We start from the raw sequence: 17,586 nt of genomic DNA, 5'->3' as shown, positions 1-17,586 counted from the left end.
GCTGCAGCATATTGGACCAGCTGGAGACCCTAAAGTCCAGCCTAGAGGTGATAAATTCATAGACTGGTTTCTCTGCGTGACTCTGAGGGGGGATATTCCTAATTTTGGCAATAGGTGCAGGTGAAAGAAGGCAGATCTTGCGACATGCTTTATGGGTGTTAAAGGATAGGCTAAATCCTGGTCAAAAATGACTCAAAGGGTCTTAGCAGTTAGCCTACCTAAATAGGCCTACCTAATTTTGTATGTAGCTATTGTAATTCAGCCACACTCAGATTTCTGTTTTAACTTTTCAACGAAAACACTTTTTTCTGTGTGCATTGAGACCAAAATGTTTTAGGCTATAGACAAACAATTTTATAGCCTACATGATTAAAACATGTTTCACTCTGCTGTAAAATAAAGAGGTAAAATTGAGCTTTTACAGTAAAAGGGAGTGCACCTTTTTATATAGGATACAAGTCTGCCTCAAGTGGACACTCGATGAATGGCAGTTTTCTGCACCCTGCGCCCTGGCATCAGCCGTGGAGGGAGGCCTCCGTAAAGAACGACATTTCCCAGAATTCACTTGAACCCGGCAACTAATTAAAAATATTTTTTGCGACCATATATTTTAGTATATTTTCTATTTTTACGTTTTTATATCACGGCCGAATCGTTCTGAAAGAAAAATTACTGTGTTAATAAATCTAAAATATATTTCCCCCGGCCCCCTCGTCCTTATGACGAAGCGGAAGTCGCCACCTCTTTCTTTCCTCCATTAGGTGAGTGCGTGGTCAGAGCGCGTCTTCTACGGCTCTCCATAAAATAGTCTCATTTTAAGTTCTTTATCAAATTTTTTAGTCCTTATTTCACACAATAACACATTGTTGTGTGTTTATTTACAGATAGCAACCATGGGCCGCCGACCAGCCCGCTGGTAAGTCCACAGTAACATCGTTAGTGAGCAGGGCCGGACCAGCCGAGCTCGGAGGAAAATGGCAGCGGCTCTGACTCGCACCATGTGCACGGAGCTAACACGCCGGCAGGCCGCTCACTCTTAATCTGTGTGTTGTAGCGTTAAAACAGCGTGTTTATTCTGTCTGGTATTAATGTTAACTCCGGCGACACTCTCTCTTCAACCAAACTGTCGTAAAGTCATGTTACTGATGTAAAGTGTTAGCTTGTTGGGCTATTGGCAGCTAGCATGATGCTGCCGCTACCAGACCACTACCATTAAGTTACCTCTTTAACTCACTACAGCCTTTGAGCTCCATGTGTAACATTGGTTTGCGTTTGAATGCGATAGTTTACAATGTGTGATGGTTACACACTAGTGTCCAACCAACTTGAAACCGTAGACAGATGACTTGTAACAGTAGGTCTCTCTGGGTCCCTTCAGGACCTCTGGTGGGCCTAGGGACCCCACTGACAAACTGCCTCTACAGTTCACTTCATATTTGTGAAAGTGTTGCCTTTGGGATCAAAGCATATCCCAGTATTACAGGTCTTTGCTGGCCTGTCCAAAAGCTGCTAAGACATGTCACATTGTCAACATGAACATCCATCTAGTGAGCCGATCACTAGTGGACAGCTCTTAGGACATGTCCACACTACCTTGTTCATCCTTTAAGTGCTTTGTAATGTAAAATGCTTCAGGCCTCCAGATAAATCAGTGTTTGTCCTGTTGGCATCACAAATGATCTTTGCTCATCATACACATGAATATGTGTACATACGGTTATGATTTAATTTTAAAATCCCTTTTCCTCCATTTACTTCTGGCGTCCATGCTGGTCCAAATGAGGAGTTTTATATGCAATTCTGTTACCATGTCAGTTTGAAAACCCCAGGGTACACTATGGTTGCTCCCTGATTGGGTTGTTAGTCACAACTACCAGTAGTGAATGCAGCACAAATAATGAATTCCTAGTGTAGTTGATGTTTTGTATAGATTTTAACACTGAGCTGTCTCTGCTTTTCCTCTGACTGGTATTTTCTGCGACAAATTGCTGGCGGATTCACATCGGCATACGCATGCCCAGTGTACATGAGTGAATACATTATGTGATGTATTGTTATTTCCGATGCGCACACTAGTTTCTTTAAAAACAATGCATAGTGAGTTTATTTGCATAAATTTGTCTAATACAGCAGGCAAGTGAGATCTGATCAGATGTTCACATGATACCACATGTGTATTAGAGAACTGATCCACTCTGAGCTGTCCACCTGTGATTTGACTTCTGGAGATGCACTTTAATGCCTAGTGTGAAAAGGATTTTTGATTAAGTCCCAGAGGCATTAACCTGTAGCCCCAAATATTGACTAGAGCATCAACTCTAGGTAAATCCAGTTAAAATTGTCCTTGACATTTGCAGCTTTTCCATCCGTTTTGACTAACACTGCAGAATCCAGCTGCTGGGTTATAGGCCACAGACATGAAACGCTCAGTGACATTTTGATTTTGTCTTTTTGTTGACAGTAAGAAAAGTAAATACATGCAGTATTCCATGAGTAACTAATGAATTTCTAATTTAATTCAACCCTTGTGTCTCCCACAGCTACCGCTACTGCAAGAATAAGCCCTACCCCAAGTCCCGCTTCTGTAGGGGTGTGCCTGGTGAGTTATTTCTGCTCTTTGACCAGCATCAGTATTGTCCTCCTGAATATAGGAAGTGGAGTGGTTAACGCAGCAGCTAGCAAGACGACAAGCTTCGTAAGTCTTGTCCATGTGTAATTGCCGCTGCATTTCTGCATACAGTTCTTTTCTGATCCCACTGTCTTTCCTAGTAATCATAACAGTCTGCTGTTATTGATCCTGCAGTCTATTAAGCCGACCAGTTCTACTCCCAGTGTGTCTCTGGTGTGCAAAGGCTGCAGACAGTGACTCTTTGGTTGTGTATGTCCTCAGCTGGGCGGTGCTGAGTGCTTTAAGGGACCACTGAGACAAAATAATAATGCTGTTAGGTTCATTGATAATCCACTGTTCCCCATCCTGTATTATGTCATTCCTGAGAAGTGTTCAGTGATTGATTGGTGATTGCTTTTCCTTGAATCTAGATCCCAAGATCAGGATCTTCGACTTGGGCAGGAAGAAGGCTAAGGTAGATGAGTTCCCCCTGTGCGGCCACATGGTCTCTGATGAGTATGAGCAGCTGTCTTCCGAAGGTGAGTGGTCAGGGAAACATGACCAGACATGGAGCTGTTCACTCTTTTGCCCACTACAATGCCAAGATTACATTAGGTGTTGTAAAAAAAAAAAAATTCCCTTATTCAGTCCTTAAACAGCCTTCAGTGGAGAATGATTATCCAGTTGTGAATATCATGAGAAATCCCATTAAATAAATGATCTATATATAAACAGCAGCACATAATAGAGTGCAGCTGACCTGTAGATATAAAATCAACCACTTTTGCTGCACTTGTCCTTTAAATGCTGTCTGTCTAAGCTGAAGTTGACCCTGTTGTGTCTGTGCTTGTGTGCAGCTCTGGAGGCTGCCCGTATCTGTGCTAACAAGTACATGGTGAAGACCTGCGGTAAGGATGGTTTCCACATCCGTATGCGCCTGCATCCCTTCCATGTCATCCGTATCAACAAAATGTTATCCTGTGCTGGAGCTGATAGGTGAGTCTGGTGTGGATGATTGACTCTGTAGTGACTGTTGTGTTGGTCATTGATGCTGGTTGAGCCAAATCCAGATAATCCAAACACTGTTTTGTGTTTTCTTCTCACACTGAACTCATCCACTTTGTCTCCATCTCGTGTTATTCAGGCTCCAGACTGGAATGCGCGGTGCTTTCGGTAAACCCCAGGGCACCGTGGCCCGCGTGCACATCGGCCAGGTGATCATGTCTGTGCGCACCAAGGCCCAGAACAAGGAGCATGTGATTGAGGCTCTGCGCAGAGCCAAGTTCAAGTTCCCTGGACGCCAGAAGGTAAAAGATCATCACCAGTCCCAGCATTGCATTGTACATCCCTCATGCTGTGATAGCACAGCTCTGCAGTCTATTAAGCCGACCAGTTCTACTCCCAGTGTGTCTCTGGTGTGCAAAGGCTGCAGACAGTAACTCTTTGGTTGTGTATGTCCTCAGCTGGGCGGTGCTGAGTGCTTTAAGGGACCACTGAGACAAAACCTTAAACAGGATTCTCTGTTTTTCACTGTTAATGATTTTTTGTACTTGAGCTGACGTCCATCTTCGTCCCCCTCAGATTCACATCTCAAAGAAGTACGGCTTCACCAAGTTCAACGCCTGTGACTTCGATGACATGATGGCTGAGAAGCGTCTGATCTCAGACGGCTGTGGGGTGAAGTACATCCCCAGCAGAGGCCCTCTGAACCGCTGGAGAGCCCTGCACGCCATCTAGGCTTTCTAACCAATAAAAGTGGGTTTGATTACAAAAAAGTGGTGGTTCTGGTTTTCACTTTATTTCACTGGGTTTCAGGCAAATTGTCACCGTCTGGTACAGTCAGTATAAACCTGACTGGAAATAGTTTTATGACCAGTTTTAGAGAAGGTTTCTGCATGAACTGCACTCAAATACTCAAGTGGCAGAGATTTGACAGCAAACATTCATCCTTTTTTACCTCAGTGTTGAGTGATGTGTGATAGCCCTGGTCTGTGTGTCACCTCTTGATTATGCGAATGGACAACTATGAAACATCTCAAACTTGTCAGGGCACAAACTACAGAGATGAATTTGATTTATAACTGCCACATCAAAAGATTAAAAAATTGTACAGAAGGCAGACCTTAAGTTATTTTCATCAATTGGATTGAAAAACAATTAAACTAAAACATGGGTTTAATTTTTAAACAATAAAAATTAATTTAACATAATTAATAGTTATTAGAAAAAAAGATGTTTGTAACTAATCTGACTTTGACACGGATTTCTCATCAATTTGGCATATAGATTTATCTGTTGGATCATTATAGTAATTTAAAATTCTTATATTTACATTGTGTTAATGTTTATCATTCAAACATGAAACAATACAACAAACTTCTTGGTGGTGCTTATGTTGTCTATTTTCAATCAACTTTTGTGAAAACTTTGCAACTGACAAATAAACAAAAGGGAAATAACACCCTGTGGAGCTGAGGTAAGACAAAAGTCTGGACATTGCAAAACTGGATAAAGACCGTAAAATGGTGAATTCATTAATGTGTAATTGTAATTTACAGTATTGCTATGTAGGTATATACATTTATTGACTGCTAGAGGGAGCTCGATACCAAAACAATGGCTGACCACAGGGAAGAGGAAGTGTTCTGCTGTGGAAGCAGGAGGCCAAACACGTCTGTCAGTCATGTGTCAAATTATTATTTCCTGAGTTTTATTCCCTTTTTGACTAGAAAGGCAAAATGGCAACAGTAGCAACAATAAAGTCCTGATGTGCTCATCCTTTAGTTTGGTGCCATCTGCTGGTTGATTTACTGTATTGTCACTACAGGGCATTTGACTGACTTAAACGTGAAATGAAATATAGCCTACCCTTCCCTATCACATTAACCAGCATCTGTGTTTGTGTTACTGGAACCAAAACCAGACCAGAAACCAAACCTCATGTTTTATTAGCTTGATACGAAATGATGAGAACGGAATAAACAGCAGTTTGACCTTTTTCAGACACATTACCACATCACATCTGTCTGAGGTCTCAGGGACATCGATGTAATTAAATACAAGGTATTTTCATGACCTGTGATTAGTGTTGACTTTCTAGGCTTTTATATCTCCAAAGGTAAGACAAGATCATTTCTGTTCTTGTAGTTTGTTAAAAAGAAATCTTAACAGTGTTTGCATCTGTAACTTAAATAACATTACAAAATGATAACTTACATTACATGAACTATACATACATTAAATAAACGAATATTTATTTAAATTCAGTAATATGGAGAATAACTCTGATCATAACTTCCTGAAAAAGAGGAACGTAGAACTAACTTCCTCACCATTTCTTAAGAACTGCAATATTGGTGGATAGAAATGGAAATAGGGTATGAAGCCACACATAATTCAGCTGAAAACAGTTGTCAAATGCATCAAATGGTAATGTCTATTCTTTATTTTCAATAATTTTGAATACAATACATGTTTGATCCGTGCGTGTGTGTCACGTCAGATCTATACTCCATAGGGTGCTAGAGAGCGTACCACTGTGAGTGTGCTGTTGGGGTGGGGGGTGGGGGGGTGGTGCCCATTTTCCTTTTCCTTTTTCTCTCTCTCCTTTTTTTTTTTTTTTTTTTTTTTTTCTATTTTTTTTTACCTTTTTTTTTTATATATATAATTTTTATGCACATTTGTTTTGGTTTTTCTTGCACCTTATTGAAGTGCAAGGTTACACTATCACTATTATTATTTTTTTGATTTAGTTACAGTCAATTTTTGTACTGTCTCTATTGTCATTAATGAGTCATGTTTCTTGGTTGTAACTTGTATTCTTTAAATAAACATTTGATCACAAAAAAAATACATGTTTGATCCCCAAATCTTGCAATAACTGAGTGTAATCTACTCATGATAATTAGTTTTTCTTCACTTATCTCTGAGTGAATGCAACACAGTTGATTTTATTGTCAATGAATTTGAATTTAACACAATGGGTCAGTGAAGTAAAAAGTCATTCTCCGACTCTCACAGTTTCCACTGCAGTTAGTCCCTCCCACAGGAAGCACATGGACACACCAGCTTCAGGTTTCACAGAGAAGGGAGGCGGTAAGAAACAAACATACCCTGCAAGTCTGAACCAGTAGCTACCTGGTAAGTTACACTTGCTTTAGTTTGGACTAACTTCAATCTTTCACAGACTGAGTCAAGGAAATAACTTCACCTGTAACCTGATAGGTCTGTATGTTTGTGTTTGTGTGTGTTTTTGACGGGGGGGTTGTAGCACTTTTAAGTCCTCTCTGCTTCTCAAAGGACCAGTGTAGACAGGAAGCATGGAAACAGTTGTGTTTATGGTTATGTTTTGGTAACAAGAAAAATATATATAATGTATGGTTTATTAAACCTGTCACAAATGCTGTTGGAAAGCAGATATGTTGGAAAGCAAACTGTGAAACCCAACAGCTGAACGATGAATTTCCCACATACACGTATACACATAAGATCATGTTATGGGCAGAGCAGCATCTGCCACCGTCTACATTATAACGCTGATGTGTAGTGAGACTGTGACTGTGAATGACTGAATGTTTGAGTGTCGTCAGTGGGCTTTTATTGTGACAGTCTAAGCTTATTTTAAAAGACTTCTTAACAAAAAAGCTACCATTAAAAAAACATTTTAAACAACTTTAAGCAAACATAATTCCAACTTCTTATGACAGCCTCGATTAAAAATAAATGATATAAACTTTCACTTCTATCTCATGACAGCAAATGCTATTTTTAGGACATGTGAACAGCTGTGTCTGGATCAGGTGACCCTAAACCATCACCAGTTCAACAGATAAGCCTGGTATGTTGTCTTAGTTAGCTTTGTAGCTCTTACAGATGCTGATATTTTAGAAACTTGATCAGAACTAAACCAGCCGTCTACACTGATAGAGAAGATAAGCTGATCAATGCCGGACTTTACACAGAGACATGGCAGTGGTATGGATTATTTTTTGTTACTTATTTAACCCAACATGAGTAACCCCCACCCCCCATGTGCCACATTTAACTCATTATATTTGGTTACGCCCACGGATGTTTGGGGAGAAGATAATGGTTGTTTTAGCAGAACAGAAAGCTCCTCTGAGACAGAGAAGAGGAAGCTCAAACAGAGGACTTGGTCGACTACACTAACAGGCCAAGTGTTATCTGCTGTCTCTTTTTGTTGCAGCACATGGGCTTAACGTAGCTGTGAGGCTTTCATTGGTTTCAAAACAAGAAATTGAGACCAAGCTGTTTTTTCTGTTGAATTCATGTTTCCATCAATCATGGTTGCAGGTGGTGTATTTTCTCAAACTGTCTCTGGTCTTCATCTCCAGAGGTGACTGTCTGTTGCAGCTCTGTGCCATGAAGTCCATCTCCCTCCTCCTCCTCTCCTTCCTCATGGGAGTGAGTGACGTTCAGGGGGCCTCAGACTTCCGAGTTTGTGCCTTCAACCTCCAACACTTTGGGGATTCTAAGTCCAAGAAGAGCGATGTCATGAAGACTCTCACCATGGTAGGACAAAGACACATGCATACTTTTGACCTTTGACCTTTGTCTCAAACAGCAAACACAGCAGCAAGTCCAAAAATGAAACAAAATGAGTTAGAATCTTAGCACCCTCATTCTGAAGTCTGTGGGTTTGTGTTTTGTTTTTGTTTTTTTGTCAGATTAATGAAGTAAGGTCTGCAGCTACACAAACTCAACACATTTTCATATTTTCTTATGTATATAAATACCCCAGTCCTGATTTATTAAAGGTTTTACATCTGTTTAAAAAAAGTCTGGTTGCTAAACAAGTGAATAGAATAGAATAGATTTCTGTTTTTATTGCCCACCAACACTAAAAACAAAACCTAAACCTGTGGTAAGAACACACTGGATTAAAATAAATTAAAATAACAGTAACATTTAAAGTAGAAAGAGACATTAAACTTTATGATGACTTTGCTTATTGTGTTTATAGTGTGTTAAACAAATTCAATAAGAGCAAAGGACTGTAGAGGAAGCAGTCACTAAATCACACTACAAAATAAAGTCATGTGACCATAGTGTAATTTATTTATAGCATAACAGTAACTCCTAACTTCTGATGATTATATTTAGGCTTGAAAAACATAAAGTCATGGTTATTATTGATTATCATCCTGCTGAGCAAAGTACGTATCATATGCTGTAAGTGTCACAACACAGTATATACAGTAGATCTATAGGCAACATCTCTTCCTGTGTACCTGGCAGCATGTCCTGTCAGTATTTCATTAGTGCCCAAAATATATTTACTATAATGTATGAGCTGTAATTATAAACACACACATGTGTACACACAACTAACACCAATCTGAAAGTTGTCAACCTTTTCTGTCTCGTTCTTGTTGTTCCAGATCATCACTCGCTGTGATGTGTGCTTGCTTCAGGAAGTGAGAGACAGTAAAGGCAAAGCTTTACCCCAGCTGCTTACACAACTTAACAGGTGATTAATCATACACACATTCACACACAACATTCACACACACCCTCACACACCCATAACAGCAGCAATATTCACCATATTTCTTCTGTAATCCTCAGCTATGACACTAGCCATAAGTATGATGCCGTGGCCAGTGAGCGGTTGGGCAGGTCCGAGTCATACCAGGAGCAGTATGTGTTTGTTTACAGGTGAGCTGAGCTGTGTCCACGTTCATGCCGCTTTTTCACTCTAGATGTACCAGTTTTAATATACATACTAATGGTTTCAATGGTTCATTTTGCACAAGAAGAATAAAATAAGGAATGCGCAAATCACAAACATACAGTGCAGGAAGAGGCAAAAATCTCAGAGAGCTTAGTAAGACCTTCACCCATAGCAAATTTTAAATTTAGAATAGCACAATATTAAAATAAATGCGCAAATGACAAAGAAAAAATATATTCATACAAACACTTACATTTTTACAATAATAATTAAGGCCATACATACAATTAAGGAAGATAGAAATGTGAATATATAAAATTAAATTGTATCTTTTGTTGTAATTTGTTTTTTAACTTTAGCATTTAAATAACATTATTGGTGTCCCTTACTTCTGATTATTCAGATTAAAGTTAAATAAACTAAAAATAACTGGCTAACTCACTGTACTGTGTCTCTCTGATGGTGTGCAGGACTGACACGGTGACCGTCACCGACCAGTATCAGTATCCTGACGATCGACCAGGAGATGTTGATGCCTTCTCCAGAGAGCCTTTTGTTGTCCGCTTCAAAGCCCCCAGGACAAGTCAGTACTCTAACACTCAGGTTCCTCATCCAAGAGAATGAAAAGCAGAAGAAAATACCAGCATTAACACCAACATCCTTTCTCTCTCCTACCACATCTGTACATTCAGGTATAAAGGAGTTTGTCCTCATACCTCAGCACACCACTCCGACCAACGCCACCAAGGAGCTGGATGCTCTGTACGATGTTTTGCAAAAAGTGAGAAAGATGTGGAGAACTGAGGTAAAAGAACTTCTTATCAACTCTGTTTGAAGGTTTTTAATGATTTCATAACCACCAGTGTTGATGTTGTGCGCTGTGGTGTGTGCAGAATGTGATTCTTCTCGGGGACTTCAACGCTGACTGTGGCTACCTGGCCAAGAAGAACAGGAAGAACGTGCGTCTGATTACAGATAAATCCCTCGTTTGGCTCATTGACGACGACGTTGACACGACTGTGAAATCGTCCACCTCCTGCGCCTACGACAGGTGAACTCACACTACAGTTTGTTGTGTGATGTGTGGTTGTGTGAGGTAGTTACTGTCAGTGCACTGCCTGCAGTGATCTCCCAGCAGGGAGAAGCAGCAGGAGCACCAACACAGAAAAACACTGTGGGAAAAAAGTTTTTTTTTTTTTTTTTTAAACCACTTTAAAGAAATGTCTACAGGAGAAAACTGATTTCACTATCAGTTCTTTACCCCGTCTTGCTTTGGAACCCTTTGAAGCTGTGAAAATATTCAAAATAAGGTCTGTGCTTCAATGGATATCAGCTTTCTCTTTTTCTAAAGTGGCTTAAACATGTTCCTGCAGATGATCCCATCACCCATCACTTTTAGTTGCAGGTAGTTTTTTCTTCAGGAACTAAAAGGCTCCTGTTCTTTCTTCTCCTTCCTCTTCATTGGTGTCAGAAATGATGCACTCCTTTACAACCCGGATATCTGGGCGTATACATTTTTGTTCCATTTCTCCAATACTAATTCCAGATGGATATCCTCTTCTGTTTAAATGTTTAGTGCACCTCGTTATCAATGTAGCTGTTATTGGCTTTATTTTCCATCTCAAACCACAATAAAAAACACAGCCCACAGCAGCAGCTTCTGAACATGGCAGGTGAAATAAAATGCAGCCTGGACCAATGTTCAGCACTGCAGACCACACCCCCCAAAGTTCCTGAACACTTGTAAACTACCATCCTCTGACCAGGGACTTTTTCAGGGATAGATCAGTTTATTAGACTGTGGTTCCTGTGGTCAAGCTCCTCAGAAGGTTCCTAGGGAAAATTCCTTCGGAAGCAACATTTTAATGTTCATGTACTGATCGATGAACATCAAGCCTTGTACAATGTTTTTCAGTGAGGTGCTCAGTGACCGGACCAACAGCTAAGTTTTTGTTACAGTTGGGAAAAATGACCATCTGCTTATAAAAGTCCACACTACTTACTCAGAACATTTATTTTACATATTTCACTAAAGCTGATCTTTACCTGGGACCAGCAGCTCCACTGATGTTTTAATTCTGGTGTAACTGGACTGTAACTGAAACGTGTGTTGACTTTGTCTGTTCTATGTCCTACAACAGGATTGTTGTGAATGGGGAAAAATTTGCCGGAGCACTTGTGCCTCTTTCAGCCAAAACGTTTAACTTCCAAACAGAGTACCACCTCACGGAGGAGCAGGTAACATGACTACATGTTTCAATAGCTGTGTGTCAGTTCATGGGCTGCATCTAATGGAGACTGTGGCCTTTACTGCGATGACAGAGCTTGATGGTCAGCTGGGATTTGATCCAATCTTCCATGGCTCATCATGGACAAGTGTTGTGTGTGAGACAATGGATGGATGTTTGTGACATCTTCAGATTTAGCTGGGACATAGATTACTATAGTATACAGAATTATATAAAATTATATGCAATGGTGCAGGTATGGTGCTAATATGATATCAACATGTCTGCTGGTGTGTTTTTGTCACATATTAAAAATATGAGACACCAAATTCTAAATCATCTAACACAGCCACAAAGCATAAGGCACGCATTTTATTACATGACACAGTGACCGTGTGTCTACAACTCTGACCTGTTAACAGCCACACACACCATACATCCGATGTGTTCCTGGCTTTTGTGTTGGTGTTATCTACTGTTATTGTAGTTTTATTACCAGCCCATGATGGAACCTGGGATTGGCAGTACCTTGAGCTAGTGTTATAGTTTAGACCACCTAACCCGAGACTGAGTCAAGACCAAGACCAAACCAATGCAAGACCAATTTCAAGACCATATATTCAGTACTCATAATAATCATGTGGCTTGATATTTACATTATTCCTCAGCTAAAAAGAAAAGATGATTTTTTCATAATATCTACAAGTTTTTCAGATGGTTACACAACCATATACTTTTGTACACAAATTTGAATTATCTCAAAGTAATTGAATTAGCCTACATTACATAAACCAAAGTGAGCAAGTGACAGAGAGATATTTGCGTTAAAAAAAAAAATGTCACTGCAGCTGTGGTCTTGAGAAAAAATCAGCTCGACCAAGACTGAGACAAGACCAAGACCTTGAAAATGTGGTCTCGAGTACCACAACACTACCTTGAGCATCTACCCATTTAAATCCTTATTGCCCGAAAAGTTGTTGTTGAGATGCAACAGCCTTGTTGCACCACTGTGATGCAGTCTGCCTTTAGGGATGCAGCCTGTGAGTTGGGACACAGCTAACGTGTGTTTCACTGAACTCACAAACCCAGTTACTGTAAATTCCTGAGTCTGTTTATGAATCTGTTCTTGATCTGCTGAGGTTTGTTAACGTTCTCCTGGTTTCTGCTCAGGCGCTGGAGGTCAGTGACCACTACCCGGTGGAGGTGCTGCTGAAGGTCGACAGGTCCAACTGGTTCTTCAGTGGTGCCACGTCTTTGTCATTAACTGGCACAAATCAGAAAACAACTCTTTTGAAGTTTATTTCTTGGTTTGTCCTAAGCCATCTTGTCGCCCATGTGTTTACTCGGTAGTTTTATAATGAATAATACACACAGATTTATGTCAGGCAGTTGACTATATGAACTGGTGAGAACTTTAGGAAGGTCACCAACAACACTCCACATAGAGGGTCGGCTGTGATGGACTCTTTCTATACATTTCACCATATTGCACATTAATTAATCTACCTGTGTATCTAGATTTTAGAATGTCAGAAATCTGTTCACTTCAATTCATGCATTTGTTCTTTAAATTTAGGGAAACTGCACCCTTTAATTGATTTCCTCAAACTGGTCCAAGACACTTGTTTTGCAATTAGACACTTTAACTATAATGAAATATTATTGGCAATCCTGTATTATTTGTATCATTGCTGAAAACCGCAACTACAGTTTATCTAGTATATGGCAGTATAACTACTGTTGAAAATTCAAGTCCCCATACCATTAAGCTAGATGAACAAATAAAGTCATTAAAGTGAACAGAATTGATGCACTGAAATAAGTAAAAGCAGCTCATGAATAACTAACATCATGGGATCATTTGTAAAGTAAGCTCTCTGTAACATGATGCTATAGGGGTGGGGGGATTAAGTGTTATACAGTACAAACATTGCACTTTGTAAAACCTTGTTGAGATTTTATTTTTATTTTGTTGTTCCTTGTAAAATACACAATTACACAATTTTGAATTTTCACTCCACTGTTTTTTTCTCTAATTATCACAGGAACTTTTACATTTAACATAAATGTATGACTATTCAGAACATGTTTAACAAGATTAAAATACTTATCTTTTACTGCTGATTTACAAATAGTTAAGTTACAGTAGACACTAAAATGTAGAACCAACATTGAACTGATCCATCTGCTCTGTCTCCATGTTTATGAGACTTTTGAATTTAGTTATTACACACAACCAGAGTGCCCACACATCAGTCAAGTTTTATTTCACAGCTGGGCACTACTGAACTCCTCCTGGTAGTTCAGTTGTTTTATTTCTGTCCTCTGCAAGGACAATGTGTCAGCACCCTAATGGGGTATAACTGGATCCTGGAACAGTTATACACCATTTTACTCTTAGAAAACAAAAACAGCACAGTGAAATGTACTTGTGTGAGCAAAGAGCAGCCTCCAAACATACACTCACGAACAATAACCTGCCATCTATGTGCTGGTCTTCAGAGTCCTTGCTGCTGCACAGTGTGTGTTTATTTAATGCACAAACCTCTGGTACAGGTGTTCAAATTCACAAAGTGACATCAGCTCGGTTAGATGTCTGAATTTAGTCCACTGTCCATTATTATACAAGACCATCTCCATAATGATCCATCAGGAGTCCTGAGTCAAAGGTCAGTCTTCTCCACGCAACTGATCTCTTTTGAGCTCCATAAACTGAATATACAGCAGGGGTCATCAACTACATTTGTTGAAGGGCCAGAATCTTTCTCAACAGACACCTTTGGGGCCGGACATTCAAATAGGCCAAGTTTGAAATTAAATTCACCTTTTTGCCTAATAATTTATTTGTTTATATTCTATTTTACCTGTAAGATCATAATTTTCATTTATACATATCTTTGGTGTTTGGTATGATATAAAATTAAAAATCTTGACAGCTGGACTTTCAGATACTCCCACATGCTGGAGCTTTACACTGCTGACTTGCCCTGTGATTTTCAGCCTAAATATGAAAGGAGGCTGACAATCGGTTCTGATGAAACAAGTCAGTGATCCTGAAATGCGTGTTTCTCTTCTATAATACACATTGTACATCTTGGAGGCGACTTTTTTCCACACACGGGCAGAGCTCAGTGGGAAACAGTAGGAGAGACACAGGCCGACGGGGAAGCAGGTCCGTGCAGCTGTGCGCCACGGACGTGGCATCAAACATGTGCCGCTACGGCATCGTTTTTGGGTTGTGAGTGTGCATGACGCGCATCTACACTGAATGGGTTTCAGTGCGCAAAAGACGCTACATCTGAAAGCCTGGTGCTTTTGGGTACCTCTGCGTTTTCTAATCCCAGTGCAGGGGCTCACAGGCACACACAAACACTTTGAGCGTGTCTCCGTGTCCTAGCGCATTGACTTACAGGCACACACAAACAGAGACCGAGAATTATATTACTGGTAAACTATTAGAACTCAGTTGCGGGCCAGATTGGAAGGTTCGGCGGGCCGGATTCGGAGTACACAGATAATTTCTGCTGTCACTGTTCTGATCCAGACATGACTCACAGGATGATTGCTGTTCGACACAGTAAACTACAATTACAGTGATTCCAATCAATAAAAGAACCAGTGTAGCTACACTGCTGCCCACAATCACTGGCACATTTGGACTGTTCTCCTTTTCTTCACATTCAGCATCACTTTCAGCTGTTCCTAGTTTGATCAGCTGACTTCCTGATCCACATCTGGAATAACAGACAGACATTTTGACAGGTAAGCATACAGAAACTACAAATTCACTGCAGCTGTTAGAAACCTTGTGTCTGAGTGTGATGTGAAGTGTCACTCACTGTGTGTGTGGTCGACAAGATGTAAATGTCCCATTAGAAAATGTTCCCTGTCTGCAGTCAGAGCACTCAGTGTCTGAGAAGGCTGTTCCTGTACAAACACAAATAACACACATGTTGAAACTAGTTAATAACGTATCATGACAAGATCACTGTTTATGACATCATCATACTTCACTAGGCCGATCTGATACCCTGCAGATTAAAAACACTGTCACTGATTATTGAGATGTTTGAGTAAGACATTTTCAAATGGAAACATTCAATTGAACATTTAATTTTCCATTTCTCAGTTTCAGTTTCCAAAGTGACTGTTCAAACTTTAATATTTGATGAGATGTTCCGCCGCAGCTCATTTCTCATAAGAGCATAACAAGATGGATTTTAATTCAGTGTAAAGGAGAAATTACATTAGCTTCATGAACAAACCAACTACTGTGGTTTAGTGAATGTATATTAGTTGAGTTTACAGGATGCTGAATGTACAATGACATGATTCTTCATACAAATATTGAAGCATCAGGTATGATATACTCCTGACAGTAAACAACTAGATGTTGTAATTGTAGTTTCTGTGGAAACAAAAACTTTAACACATCAACTTGGTATCTGCGCCAAAGGCCCGACATGTGGCTGGAGTCTTTAGTGAAGCAACAATATTAAAGCAGAACTATGCAACTTGGCCGGAAATAGCTCGCTCCTTCGTTGGTTTCTCTTTTTTTCCCACTCCGGGGCTCCCCCACAGTTCTGGGAGGCACATGTCACTGTCGTAAAAAAAAAACTCGCCGCCCCACCTCCTCCACCCCCTCCCTACACGTGCTTGTGTTTACTGCTGAAGGTAGAGAGCGGTGTTTGCTAAGCACGGAGCTAATGCTAACACGGAGCTAACGCTAACAGGGAGCTAATGCTAACACGGAGCTAACGCTAATACGGCCACACACAGACAAAGACACAAAGACACAGACATACACACACACATGAATAAAGGTTCCAAAACGCGAAGGCGTGTGTGTGTGTGTCATGATGTATTACATTATCTTATAAAAGATCCATGGTGTGTGTGTGTCTGTTAGCATTAGCTCCGTGTTAGCCACAAGCCGAACTTCATCAGTACAAACATGTTTCCATGGTTTCCTCCGACTTTCCGAACTCAAACCAATCACGATTCATGACATGCATGACGTCATCTGCGTTCTTATCTCGTACTGCCGTAAGGCAGTTTCTCGCGATAGTTCTATCCATTGATGAGATTTACACCGAGACGGAGGACTGATCTTGCAAGTGCGGTTTTCAGCCAGTGGGGGGGGTGAGCGCATTGGCCTAGACCCCATTCACCTCATAATAGGTCACTCTACCATCACAGTGACTCTGAGCCACAATAATTACAGCCGAAATCCTGCATAGTTCTGCTTTAAAGGTTCATGTGAAGACAATGTTACAGTTTAATTATTTTCTAATCTCCTCAAGATGAACTTACTGATTTCCATCTCTCCCACATTAACTGACAACTTCACACAGTTTTGAAATGGACACAACTTGAAAACACAAACTCACTCAATTTTCACACCATTTCTCTAGAGCAGTTCACACTGAATAGACCCAATGTGAAAGTGATGGTGGAGCATATCTGACATGGTGACTTGTTGTGGTGCTCAGTATGATGTTGAAGAACAAGTAAACCAACCTTTTTCACTGATGTACTGTCCTGGACGACATCTTGTGTGTTTCCTTGCTGCCAGACAGGTGTTACCTTCAGGGACAGTGTGTATGCAGTAGTATCCTTCCAGTGGTTCACAAATTCTATCAGATATTGTTGTACATAAACTCTTTATCCTCACACCAGGACCTGTGAACACACACACAGGTTACATGTTTAGAAACAAATAGATCTGTATGTATCTGGTAATACGGATTGAACTTATGTGACACATAAGCACCTTTTTTAAAGCTGTATCACTGATTAGTCACTCACTATGGGATGTGTGTGTGTGTGTGTGTGTGTGTGTGTGTGTGTGTGTGTGTGTGTGTGTGTGTGTGTGTGTGTGTGTGTGTGTGTGTGTGTGTGTGTGTGTTGGCGTGGTTGTGTGGGCTGAGCCTTGTGCTTCTGTTCTTCTATATGTTCAGGAACATGTTGTTCTTTGGCAGCCCGCCTGAAAACACAGTCAACATGTCCTCAGACTGTGAAGTCTTAAATGTCTCAGATCCCACTGAACTCAACTG

The 17,586-nt window shown here is 40.3% G+C and overlaps 2 protein-coding genes across 6 annotated transcripts; both read left to right on the top strand.

Annotated features, from left to right (window-relative positions):
* The first annotated feature begins 756 nt into the window (after positions 1–756).
* On the top strand, positions 757–4,383 carry rpl10 (ribosomal protein L10). Its single transcript, XM_083974588.1, has 6 exons — positions 757–916; positions 2,541–2,599; positions 3,040–3,147; positions 3,466–3,604; positions 3,753–3,915; positions 4,190–4,383. The coding sequence occupies exons 1-6, from the start codon at positions 894–896 to the stop codon at positions 4,343–4,345; spliced, it is 648 nt and encodes a 215-aa protein (XP_083830714.1). The 5' UTR covers positions 757–893; the 3' UTR covers positions 4,346–4,383.
* Positions 4,384–6,662: 2,279 nt separating this feature from the next.
* Positions 6,663–13,423, top strand: dnase1l1 (deoxyribonuclease I-like 1). Of its 5 annotated transcripts, none has more exons than XM_083975125.1 (10): positions 6,674–6,748; positions 7,364–7,445; positions 7,963–8,140; positions 9,010–9,098; positions 9,197–9,286; positions 9,773–9,885; positions 9,995–10,107; positions 10,196–10,353; positions 11,444–11,540; positions 12,701–13,423. In XM_083975125.1, exons 3-10 carry the CDS (start codon positions 7,991–7,993, stop codon positions 12,878–12,880), a joined length of 990 nt encoding a protein of 329 aa, XP_083831251.1. In that variant the 5' UTR covers positions 6,674–6,748; positions 7,364–7,445; positions 7,963–7,990; the 3' UTR covers positions 12,881–13,423. The 5 variants fall into 5 exon arrangements, with proteins under 5 accessions (XP_083831250.1, XP_083831251.1, XP_083831254.1 ...); XM_083975126.1 differs by lacking the exon at positions 6,674–6,748 and adding an exon at positions 6,790–6,832; XM_083975124.1 differs by lacking the exon at positions 7,364–7,445 and having other exon boundaries at positions 6,663–6,748.
* The last annotated feature ends 4,163 nt before the right edge of the window (positions 13,424–17,586 follow it).

The sequence above is a fragment of the Trachurus trachurus genome (genome assembly GCF_905171665.1).
Source record: "Trachurus trachurus genome assembly, chromosome: 7".
Lineage (NCBI taxonomy): Eukaryota > Metazoa > Chordata > Actinopteri > Carangiformes > Carangidae > Trachurus > Trachurus trachurus.
This window is presented reverse-complemented; position numbering and strand designations above follow the sequence as displayed.

What these genes read in the sequence shown, in the direction of transcription:
- rpl10 (XM_083974588.1), top strand. Translation starts at nt 894, where the DNA reads ATGGGCCGCCGACCAGCCCGCTG. An exon ending in GGCCGCCGACCAGCCCGCTG is followed by an intron (nt 917 to 2,540) that starts GTAAGTCCACAG and finishes TGTCTCCCACAG; the next exon opens with CTACCGCTACTGCAAGAATA. An exon ending in TGAGCAGCTGTCTTCCGAAG is followed by an intron (nt 3,148 to 3,465) that starts GTGAGTGGTCAG and finishes GCTTGTGTGCAG; the next exon opens with CTCTGGAGGCTGCCCGTATC.
- dnase1l1 (XM_083975124.1), top strand. Translation starts at nt 7,991, where the DNA reads ATGAAGTCCATCTCCCTCCTCCTCCTCTCCTTCCTCATGGGAGTGAGT. An exon ending in CAGTATGTGTTTGTTTACAG is followed by an intron (nt 9,287 to 9,772) that starts GTGAGCTGAGCT and finishes GATGGTGTGCAG; the next exon opens with GACTGACACGGTGACCGTCA. An exon ending in ACCTCCTGCGCCTACGACAG is followed by an intron (nt 10,354 to 11,443) that starts GTGAACTCACAC and finishes GTCCTACAACAG; the next exon opens with GATTGTTGTGAATGGGGAAA.